The sequence below is a fragment of the Azolla caroliniana genome, unplaced genomic scaffold (genome assembly GCF_043228905.1).
Source record: "Azolla caroliniana isolate FFs.n. ecotype wild unplaced genomic scaffold, voAzoCaro1.0.p SCAF_10, whole genome shotgun sequence".
NCBI classification, from domain to species: domain Eukaryota; kingdom Viridiplantae; phylum Streptophyta; class Polypodiopsida; order Salviniales; family Salviniaceae; genus Azolla; species Azolla caroliniana.
The window spans coordinates 19,925,396-19,937,009 of NW_028230445.1; the positions used below are offsets into that span (position 1 = coordinate 19,925,396).

At 36.6% G+C, this 11,614-nt stretch overlaps 1 protein-coding gene and 1 long non-coding RNA gene across 2 annotated transcripts; one reads left to right on the forward strand and one right to left on the reverse strand.

Annotated features, from left to right (window-relative positions):
* Positions 1-493: 493 nt before the first annotated feature.
* Positions 494-4,961, forward strand: LOC147859445 (uncharacterized). Its single transcript, XM_087325695.1, has 5 exons — positions 494-762; positions 856-935; positions 1,042-2,601; positions 2,948-3,251; positions 3,396-4,961. Exons 1-5 carry the CDS (start codon positions 576-578, stop codon positions 4,229-4,231), a joined length of 2,967 nt encoding a protein of 988 aa, XP_087181821.1. The 5' UTR covers positions 494-575; the 3' UTR covers positions 4,232-4,961.
* LOC147859446 (uncharacterized) lies at positions 4,215-5,226 on the reverse strand. Its single transcript, XR_015530346.1, has 2 exons — positions 4,887-5,226; positions 4,215-4,757 (listed from the first exon to the last, which is right to left on the reverse strand). It is a non-coding gene; the product is annotated as an uncharacterized LOC147859446 (long non-coding RNA).
* Positions 5,227-11,614: the final 6,388 nt, after the last annotated feature.

Below are 11,614 nucleotides of genomic sequence, written 5' to 3' on the forward strand. Positions count from 1 at the left end.
TACATACATAAAACCTCCTTAACTCTATTTCTCTGTGTCTCTGTCTCTGTCTCTGATTGTTTCTTTTGTCTCTCCTCGATTTGATGAATGCAGAGAGAGAGAGAGATAGAGATCTCTCAAAATTTGAATTTCAAATATTTTCTCAGACAACCACCAACCCCCCTCCTCCTCCCACTTCTTCGTTTCCTCCTCATTTCTCTCTGCAAAGTAACGCTCCTCTCCACCATTTCACTATTATTAGTCCATCACAAGAGATCATATTTCTTCTTCTTCTTCTTCTTCATCGCCATCGCCATCGCCATCTCTGCTGCTCCTTCTATTCTTCCCCTCATCTCAATAAAATTTTCTCGCCGAGTATCCAATATCAATTGCTTATTCATGAATTTTCTGATCATTTCTAACTAGCGCCATAGTCCATTCCATCTATCCAAACTCTCGCAAAAACTGCTGCAATCTTCTAAGCCCGATTTCATCGTCATAGCTCCGTGCACCACAAAAATCACTCTGTCTGTTCCTCTTCCATATCCTGGTTCTTACGCTTTATCAGTCCTGGCCCCATTGCCGGAGTAGCAGCTATGTCATCAGGTTTTACTGGTGTTCGAAGTGCGACTGAAGAATCCATGTGGAGAGTTCATGGACGAAAGGGTGAGAATTTGAAGCTTGGAAATTCCTGCATCAGTGTCTTCTCTCAAATTTTCCATCGGAATCGTTCCATTGGAGCACTGGGACATAAGCATATTCCTCCAAGGTTCCATCATTCAGGTAAGCCGCAACATTTATTGACCACTCGATCAAGTTTTGCATTCTGTAGTCACACAGGGTTCCTGAGTAGGAAATCTTTCTCATTTTCTGCAGAAGCTCATGCATCATCAGCAACCGACAGGGAGAGTGAGCCCGTGTTTAATCAGTTCGATGGAATTGTGGAACCATCTTTGGTAAGAGATTAATTATTACAATAATGCAGTAATTGTAGATCAATATGACGGTGGAGTGATATACAATCTAAGCACTGTACTGTGTAAATGTATAATTGAATGACAGAGAGAGGGCGCTATTCGAAGCAGAGACAATATGTCTGGGATCCGAGAAGACATGAACATCTATGTAGAAGGGCACCGTGTGTGCAGAGAAGGCGATTATTCATCGAGATCAGAGCTTATGAACACTATTGAACTCAGAGAACTTCTTTACGCGAAGCAAGATCCATTCATTCTTCAGGATGCTATACGAGAGAAGAAACAACCAGTGAGGATGAAGAGCAGTCGAAGCCTTAAAGAACAACCATTGCAAGAGATAAGGTCACACAGAAGAAGGAATTCTGCAAGCGATGGTGATGGGAGGAAGGCAATGCAATTCGAATTAGAGACGAACAGTTCTGAGGCTATCGTTTCTTCTAATTCATGCGTTTCTATTGAAGGAAATCTAGCCCAAACCTCAGTTCTGAGCGGTGGTTCTGACTCTATCCATTCTAAAAGAACCATACGAAGAAGAGATCGAGCTCCTGCAGAAAGCATGGTTGCTATGCCGTTAAGTAAAGCGGAGAGAAATTACAAGGAGGCAAAGAATCACGAGGATGTATCGATGGCGACCTTGTCCACAAAAAATCAAACCAGTAAAGGATCTAGTAACAGAAGAGCTCTTCTGATGGAGGCAGCTTCAAAGATCCTTGAAGGTAGTAATCGTTCGCGATCAAGGAGGCAGTTAACCTCTGTGCGTTCTCTGTTTGCTGACGAAAATAATGGCAGGCCGAAGAGCTCTCATGACCATAACTTGTTGAAATCGAGGGAAAAGCTGTTGAAAGCAATTAACGCTCAGAAGCCTGAGCTTTCAAAGAAGGAGAAGAAATCAGATCCGCCATTGCCGACCAAAATGTTCAACTACAGCAAAGAAGGGTCAATGTCTACACGGAGCTTGAAAGAGAAGAGAGAAAGGATTGATAGGGAAGGTGATTGTGAAGGCGATCTCGATCTGAATAGAGTTCTCATGTCTGCTGCAAATGAAGCTACCCTGGCCACATCTTCTGATTCTGTATGCAGAAAACTTACAGTGAAGGACACTCATGAATTAAAGCCACGACTTTTGATGGAGAAGGAAGATATGAGAGCTAAAGGAGGAGCTACTAAAGCTGAACGAGATATGATAGCTTCCAAGACAGTGAAAGGCGAAGAAGATGGGTATTCTTGCAGGGATTCACATGAAAGCCCAAGCTCTTCGTTAATAACACCTATTCCGTCTATTGTCCAAGGTTCTCCTGAACATCTTCTCTTCGAATATCTCCGAAAGGTTTCTGCTACTGATGCAGCTTCATCGATGGGCACTGCAGAAGGAGAAGTTTCTGGAAAAGAACAAGAACAAGAACAAGTAAGCAAAGAAGAACTCAAACAAGGAGACGAAGAAGATGATGATTTCAATGTCTCTGCCTTGCTATCGTCTACTGATTTCAAAGCCTCTGATTCTGATCTGGTTGTGAAGCCAAGCTATCAGAAATTATGTGATTTCAGTTGGTGGGAACGAGAGGGTAATCATCAAGTGGGAGCCACCATTATTGCAGCTCCTGACGCTGAAGAAGAACACCTGAACCTGCAGGAAACGAATTCTCAGGTATCCTTTCTAATTGAATTTGAAGTCTTTTCTGTTGGTATTAACCTTCTATAAAATCAGTTCTCATCTTCTCAGCAATTGCTTTCTTTTAGTTATCTCTTTATCTTTTGAGCGAAATTCTCTATTCTTCCTTCGGCTACATAGCTTTGATCTGATATAACCTTCTCATCGATCTTTCTTTTGTTGATTCTTGGTATCTATTGCATAGCTTTAAGAGTCCTTTCAAGAATAATTCCCGCTTGAGGAAAATCCTTCTTGTTTGGTTCTCCATCTTCATTTGCCCCATACGATCATCTTTTGCAAAGTCTTAACAACAGAAAATCTGTACTGGTTTTTGCTGCTGCAGCTCATGTCACCTGTTGCTGAGGAATATGGCAGCGATGATTGTGTTTCTCCGACAGTAACGAGGAATCAATTGATTCCTGTGAAGCTATTGTATGAGGATGGGAGCAACATCAGCAAGAATGAATCCGTTCAGATTCCTCTGTCTGCAACGGTCGCAACTTCCACCTATCCTTGTGTCGAAGAGTTTCAACAATCCAGTCCTGTGTCCGTGCTTGACGATGCAGTCTTTGAAGATGAAGAAGAAGAAGATGATGACGAAGAAGAAGGCTCAAGTACTATGGGCAGTCGTCTCGACTGTTTCGAAGGTATCTAAATGCATGCAATTTTTTCTTTCTTTTTCTCTTTCAATTGGTATGCTGCAGGATTGAAGCTTTTTTGGTCGTATGTATCTATTTATCTCGGTTGATTCTCTTTGACATGTCTTCTTTTCTGTTTACTCTGTTTTGCAGAAGCCAAGCAACACTGGTTAGAAAAGGTCCATCGCTTTGAGATGCTTGCAAAGATGGATTTGAACATGTTGATGAAGCTTGCTGCTGAAGAAGAAGAAGACGAAGAAGACGAGGAAGAAAGGTCCTTTGACAAAGAAGCAGAAGAATCACTGCCTCTCAACAATACTTATGACATATCTTCTTTTATCTCTGATCAAATAGACCCGGATTCTAGTCCTTGTTCTGTTAATGGGATCGATCAGCCTTCACAGACTTGGAGCTGGATCAAAGGACGTCCATGCAATTCAATGGGATTGGCAAATCACAGAGGCTATACTAACTCATTGGAAGAGATCAGTCTCTACGATTATAATACTAACTCATTGGATGCTTCAAATGCAGAGGTAGACTCAGAGCTATATCATATAGATGAGGAAGAGGAAGATTTCACAGGTAGATCAAGCTGTGAAGATGGTGGCATATTTGATTTGATGGAGAGATTCAAAGAAGGGAGAAGGAGAGATTGCAATGGTTTAATGGCTTGTTTATTAGGTCAGGATGAATATGCAGATCTTATCAAATCAAGATTAATCATCCATCCGTGGCTTGATGTTCATACAGACATACTGCATGATCTTGGAAGACCTGCAGTATCTTCTTTATTAACTTCGGTAGATGCTATATTACAAGAGTCATCATCGTCAGGTTTGGGCTGTAATTCTTCAAATAAGAAGGGAAATGATTTTCGGGTAGAAATTGAAGAGTTAGGAATTGAAGTTGAGCGTATTCTATTCTCAATGCTTTTGCATGAGCTTTTGGGCGAAATTTCTTCAACAGGTGCCTACGATTTGAATTAGTAATTTCTGAAGCATTTCAATTCTGCTGGATTTTCTGGAATCAGCGGCTAGTTTTACAAATCTGCCGAAGTAATATCCGAGGACTTTCAGGCTCAAAAGATATTCTGGAATCGGTGACCGGTTTTATAAAGTTCAAGAATTAATAATGACCGATCGGATTGATCTCTCTATTATTGTCTAGGTAATGCAAAAATTTGCCAGCAGCAGTGCTAAAACAACCTCGTCTCTGATGTGATGATTCATTCTCCAATTTTGATCGATCGCTGAGACAGCAGAAATCTGAAGAAATAGTTTTGGAAAAAGTACAATGTGATACGTGCTCTCAATTTGCTTGTTGAGACATTTCGTATATGGGGATATGCATGATGATGCAGTAAAAACGTGACTGAAGGTAGCATGCTATATATCAGTTGGTTTAAAAAAGAGAGCTTTTCTGTCTGAAGAAGTAATTGTGCACACACACACACATATATATATATATATATGTGCCTATAGTGAAAATCTCCATTTTGGGCATGGTGAAAACCTTCATTGGAAGAAGTATATGACTAATCTGTTTGAAGAAGTAATTGTGAATGAAGTATTAGCTCTATACGTATTCACACATATATGAATGCATATGGTGAAAATCTGTATTTTTGGGGGTGGTGAAAACCTTCAATGGAAGAAGTTTATGGTGAAAATCTTCATTGGGAAAAGTATATGGTTAATCTGTCTTGTTAATTGTGAATGAAGTATTAGCTATTTACTTACACACAGGATGTGAAAATCTCCATTTGGGAATGGTGAAAAACATGGCGTCATTGGAAGAAGTAAATGTTGAAATTTTCCTTCATTGGAGGAACTCTCAACATGGAGCAATGTATTGAGCACAATATGATTGAAACAGTAGGGGGTTTTGCAAAGTGTCTGAGGTTTTTGGAGTCTCACTATTGTTTGGGTTCCTATTGGGATTGAGTTTAAGACTTTTAAGTGTATGTATATATTTGGTAAAACTAGGGAATCCAACTCAATTGGCTTGTTGGGATTGGCATTTTGATCATCATGAATATTAGAAAATTTCCTTGGGGACAAGAGATTTTGTCGTGAATGTATTGTGATTTCAGATGTATAATATGAAACCATATTTTATGTTTGTTGTTAAAGTAAAAGACCATTAATTGCAATGGATTAGTCCTAGTAGGGAATTTGTAGAAGATTAGGGGCCATTATGGTTTTTTTATTTCTAGTCTCCATTCATGTAAGAAGAAATCGATACTTTTAAGTGTAAGATCTCTTGTGAAAAGAGATCTTACACCTTAAAACTCTTAGGTTGTAAAACTAGTAAGCTATTGAGGTAGTTGACAAATGTTTAAACCATTGTAATGTATGTCTTGATGCTTCAGGTGTCTAGTCTCCATTCAACTGAGAAGATTGTTACGATGCAAATTTGCACATGTCATCTCTGTTTATTGAGCTCATGGACAACATGCACCATAGATGCATTTTCCTCTCACCTACATTTTGCTACTGATTCTGAAAGGTAACTTATATTAAGACATGATGATTGGATAATTTCTCAGGTTTCGTTAAAGTTTATGTGCCATCACATGATGATAGACATTTGAAAAGTGGAGAGATAGAGAGAGGAATAAGTATTCACAAGTTTGGTAACTTTTTGGTTATTTTGGGGATGGATGCAACTCATGATACCTTTTTTTATTATTACCTTGAAATCCTAATAGTACTTGATGAAGCTAGTGGGTTGCCAGTTTGGAAGGGCAATTGTAACCACACATGGATTGGAATTCCGAATATCTCATATTCCAAAATGAAATGTTATTTAAATATAAATGATTGAGAGTAGGGTAAATGGCATTTGGTAGTATGATGGGTGGACGAACCATTTGCCTTTGCATGCCTTGCATTGGTTTTTGCTTTCAATCTATAGGTGGTCCACAAAGGGACAAATTGATTGCCCATGCCCATGAGGTTTCTTTTGGAGAAGGTACCAAATCATGACCATGAGTAATACACAAATATGCTCTCGTATTACATAAAGGGCAAAACAATGTAATGGCGAAGAAGCATAGCTTTACATTCGTGCCATAATGATTAGTTCATAGTAACTTGACAGGAGAGAAATTAATAAAGGATAAAGGTCATACAATGGAGAGAAGGAACGGATCAATAAACGATAGAAATCATTACATGCCACATGGTAGACGGGGGCATTAAATGTTCAAAATCATTACTACATGGATATCAAGCGAGAAAACGAAAAGAAGTTTAGTTTTAAAGAAAATGGACAAATTTTGAAGGGTCTACATCTTGTGGTAGAGATAAGAAAGATCAAAACGCCAAAGAGTGTTTGATTTGAGGCACAAAGAGTGAGAGAGTGTGTGTGTGAGAAGCATGAGAGGCGGAGGTGAAGTACAGAGAGAATTTGATAAATCATGAAGCATTGACTATGGGAAGTTTTGATACTACCCTATAATGAAGCTTTTTTTTTTCACTTTTAAAATGACTATATGTGTGAATGTTCATTGAGTTGCATTTGTTGTTAAGCATCATTGCCAATGGTTTGCGAAATCTTTTTGGATGTTATGCTTAATGTGAAGGTTGAGCTATTGTACACTTTGGATTGAGAAACTTGAAAGAATTGTTGAATGTTTAGTCTATTCATTTATGATCACCAAAGCCATTCAATAGAGAATGGATAGGTAAGAGTCTATTAACATAACATGGCCAAAAAAGTAGATGTGATTGATTCACTTATCATTAACATTGCATTTCTTGGCCCTTTGGCTATTTTAAAGACAGTAACTACAGTGACATTCATACTGAAATTTAATTAGTTGTTGAGATGGATCTTAGTTAAATGAAGGATCCATGGCTAGCCATTGGGATAGTCATTTCTTTTGCATCTATTTTGTACTTTGTAGTTGATATGTTTTTAGAAAACTAATGGAAGGATATTTTGTTTTGAAAAAAAAAAAAACTACAATGACATTTATGAACCTGCATGATTGGGGGAAGGTGGTCTTGAGGAAATGGGCATGTGCCTATTTCAATTTCTTTGAGATTCACAAGCTTGTTTGATGCTCTTTTATGTTTTACCACATGACTTACTTTTAACATTTACTTAGTTTTAATCACATCCCATGCTCTTATGATTCCTATCAAAAATCTATTGGATGCAAGATCCCGCCAATATGATAATATGGCATGGTTCCTTAGAGATTGTGAACAAGAGAAGGAAAAAGCTTCTTCACTTATGAAAAACGGTTCCCCTGTTTACAATGCCAACTCAAGAGCCTCAATGGCACTATTGACTTTCATGGACTCTTTCTTGAATATCAACAAATTCCAACACCTTCTACAAAGTTCGATATTTGGTCTTAGAATTATTTTACATCATTGTACATAAAAAGTTGTAGCCTTTTGGGCAAACAAGTTCAAGTTGTATAGGCTTTGGGCGTTTTTTTCTTAATAAAACATTTACTTAGTTTTCATGGTTTATGGGTGCAAGGATAGATATTCACTTCTCGTCTCCTCTCATGTTTGCCATTGTTTAATTATTCATAACTTGTGTCCTTACATGTTGACACACATTTGCCCAACCTTTGTAAATTAGACTAGATAGTAAAATTCTAGAAGGTGGTTTGTCTTTAGTGATTAAATGACCAAGTTTCCAAATGTTGGATCCAATCCACATTTCCAAGCTCATGTTAGATGTCTTCTATCACATTTTCTATCATGTTGATATTTAACCTATGGCACAAGTCAAGAATTTGTGAAGATTTATGTTTTGATTAAGAAAGGCATCTACCAAAATTTTGTCCCAATTTGTAGATTGTTCCTTCTTGTAGGTTGCTCTCCAAAAATCTCAATCACACCCTACATCAAATGATAATTGGTTAGAGAAAGGCATATTGTTAACAAACATTAATAATCAAGATGGTTATTTGTATTGAGGTCAAATGACTCAAAAAGGAATGTGTGCCTCAACTTGGTTGCCTTGATAGAGTCAATGGGCTAGATTTTGTTCAACACAAAAGACAATATGTCTCGGTGGTTTGTTCCTTTGTTGGTCAAAATGTTTTCACACCTGGTCTCAACAATTTGAAAATCATATCCTCATAATCCAAACCAAGTCCAATTGATGTCATTTATCTTCACATGCATTTGAAATATGATCATACCATCACAAGGATGTGTGATATTGAAAATATCAAATGGTTTGACTTCGAATGCACAATATTGAGCATGTAGTAAAAAGCAAAATTTTGTAAATTTTCCCCAAAAATTGGTGAATCAACAAGATTGCATCACATGATAGATTATTGACCTTTTGGCCTTCAATTTACATGCTTTATAGTTGGACCTAGTGGATTGGATATTCCTTCATAAGGAAAAGGTAACAAGCTATTATCGGTAGTGAAAAAACATATTGTAGCAATACAAAATGACTATGTGAAACTGAGCTTCACATGGCTTGTCCAAAGAATATAGATTGAAGGTCATAAAGGATAAAAGCCATCAAAAAGAGAAGGAACATATTGACAAGTGAGATAGATGGAAGGTCATAAAGGATGAAAGCCATCATATAGAGAAGGAACAAATTGACAAGCAAGAAAGTAAAATAATTTATCTTCTAAACATGATTATTGTACAATTATTTTGACACATCTCAGCAAATTGCAAAGGCAATTATTATTCATTGACTATCCATTAATGATTAAAACCCAATGGTAATTTATTCCCATAACATTTGTATGTGAACGTGTTACTTTTATCGTTTTTGAACGCAATTATTTAGCCATGAAAAATGATTAGGATGTGATATGAACACCTTGTAGGGCGTCGAACTACTTACCAACATGACTAATCGATGTAAAAATGAACACTCTAATGAATAACATAAGCTTTGTAATTGAAACACAAATAAATGCTACCCTTTAAAGCACACAAAACCAATACTTGAACCGAATATATTATTATTTTTTCCAAAAAGAAACCAATATATTATTAAACTATGCTTTAAAATATATATTAAGAGTAGTATGTGGAGTACTTTTGAAACATTCCTCTACAACAATTATCTAAGCTTATGAGCATGAAAAACTACAAAATCATGACACCAAAAGATAAAAATAGAAGTTATTAAACTTGAAAAAGGCCAATGTAAAAAAAAACAGAAGAGACGAAAATGTTCATCCCAAATCAAACATTGGAAAGCCAAAATCTCACATAGGCAAACTTTCATTCCCCTAAGGCTTTGGAAGTAAAGTATTTTTTCACATTAAATAAGGTAGATCGTAAAACAAATTGCTACATGATGAGAGAATCAATTAGATGGCATGAATTTCACACAACAAATGAGTGATGATCTTCACAAAAGGTGTATACACCACTAGAATCATAACATGAAGTATAGGATGTAATACTCGAACATTGTATACCTCTCCAAATCATACCTCGTTTGTGAGGAAGGAGGACATCAAATTTATGGGTTTAGCTAATTTATGTATCTTGGTTATTGCATATTGTGGCACGATTCCATCGGTTTGTGTGGTTCAATCCTAACTATTTTGTATAAATCAAGACTCAAATATAGAGATCATTTTGTCTCAACGCCAATATTGAGCTTCTACGCATCTCATTCTTGCTTGCGTTAACCCAATGTAGTTTTTATTCTTGATTGTATATGACATATCTTGCTAATTTGTCATGTATTTCTTGCATATTTCATATATTTTCTTTGTTTTCTCATAGTTCCATAATCATTTGAACCAAAATAGTTTTACATTGTTCTAGTATGATCTCAATCAAACTTTTTCTTTTTTCATATTTATATTTTTGTTAGTATGAAGGAGGCTATGACAAACAAGGAAGTCATAACATCCTTGTTGCAATACATTCAACAACTTGCTCCAATTGCCGCTGACTCTAATATGTTCGTCATCATTAGTCGAGATTGATGAGGATGAGAGGAATTTTGACTCAAAGTTCAACATCTGTATTGCATGTGGTGCATATGACTCCAACACACTATTAGTTGAGATTGAGGAAGAATTTAGACTTGTAGCAGATTGGGAAGATGATTCTACTTGCACCATACCTTGGAATCTATGACAAGATTTTCAATGTTGTGGATAAAGTTATAGACTTCCCCTATTACATTGTGTAGCCATTGTAAGGGGGGTAGTGTAAGTGTATCATCTCTCTTATTTTCTTTGCAAGATAGTATGTGATTGCTCATCTTTGCTAGATTTTTGCATGATGTAAGAAACCATCTACTAACTCCTAGTGCACTACAACTTTGCTGCATGCGTGGCACTACAGAGAAGCACCAAAACTCTCAATACATCAACAACTTTTGTCACACACAAAATTGTTTTCTTTGTCATTGATTTTTACCTTATATAGAGACCCCCATATAGACATTTCTCATTTTTTTCAACTCATTCAAGTTAAATGGAGAAGCATCAAAACTCTCAATACATCAACAACTTTTGTCATACACACAAAATTGTTTTCTTTGTCATTGATTTTTACCTTATATAGAGACCCATATATAGACATTTCTCATTTTTTTCAACTCATTAAGTTCAATGCTAAGGCATTTATCTCATGCTTCTACTTGCCTTCATGATGTTGTCTTCTTGATTCTTAATCTCCAGCTAATACTTATAGTATCTTCCTTCTCTTCTCACAGGTGCATGTCACAAGCCTGTACTACTAAGATTTCAATATACTTGACTAACAAAGTAAATCAAGCCACCAACGGGTCCATTTAGTGTATGAGAGGACACACTCTTTAAATTTTAAAATGATAAGTTACTGTAAGTTATCTCTAACCCTATTGTGCAAAATGTATGCTACCATGAAAAAATTGCCGAAGTTCCAACTGTCTTAGGTATAGCTATTCCAATATGTCATTATGATAAAGAAATTGAGGGCTTAAATTAAGGGCAATGTACGTATTACTACAGATACCACCTGCCTACCCTCCTAAGGCAGAACCGGCACTTGGTGAATGTCAAGTAGAAAACAGGAAGGAACTTTGGTAACGAAACAGGCCCCCCTATTCACACTTAATTCAGATTAGCTTCCAATCAAATCAATACAAATTTTAGGAAATCGTTTACCATAATATTTAAGAATTAGCATAAAAAGATAGCGTTCAACAGGAACTGAATTGCATAATCATTAGTCGTCTCATATGGAAATTTTCAGAGCTTTTTTTTTCAAGAATTTGTGTGAACTTTTGACCAGAAAAACTATATCAAAATTACCAAAGCCTGTACCACCATCGAAAAGAACCCAAATGTGTGTGCAAACATTAAAGAAATTCTGTATCAACAATTACTAAGCCTGTCCTGTATCAACATGATAAAA

Excerpts from the sequence above, each read along its gene's own strand:
- LOC147859445 (XM_087325695.1), top strand. The coding sequence starts at position 576 with ATGTCATCAGGTTTTACTGGTGTTCGAAGTGCGACTGAAGAATCCATG. Across the intron at positions 763-855 it reads TCCAAGGTTCCATCATTCAG|AAGCTCATGCATCATCAGCA; the intron begins GTAAGCCGCAAC and ends CATTTTCTGCAG. Across the intron at positions 3,252-3,395 it reads TCGTCTCGACTGTTTCGAAG|AAGCCAAGCAACACTGGTTA; the intron begins GTATCTAAATGC and ends TCTGTTTTGCAG.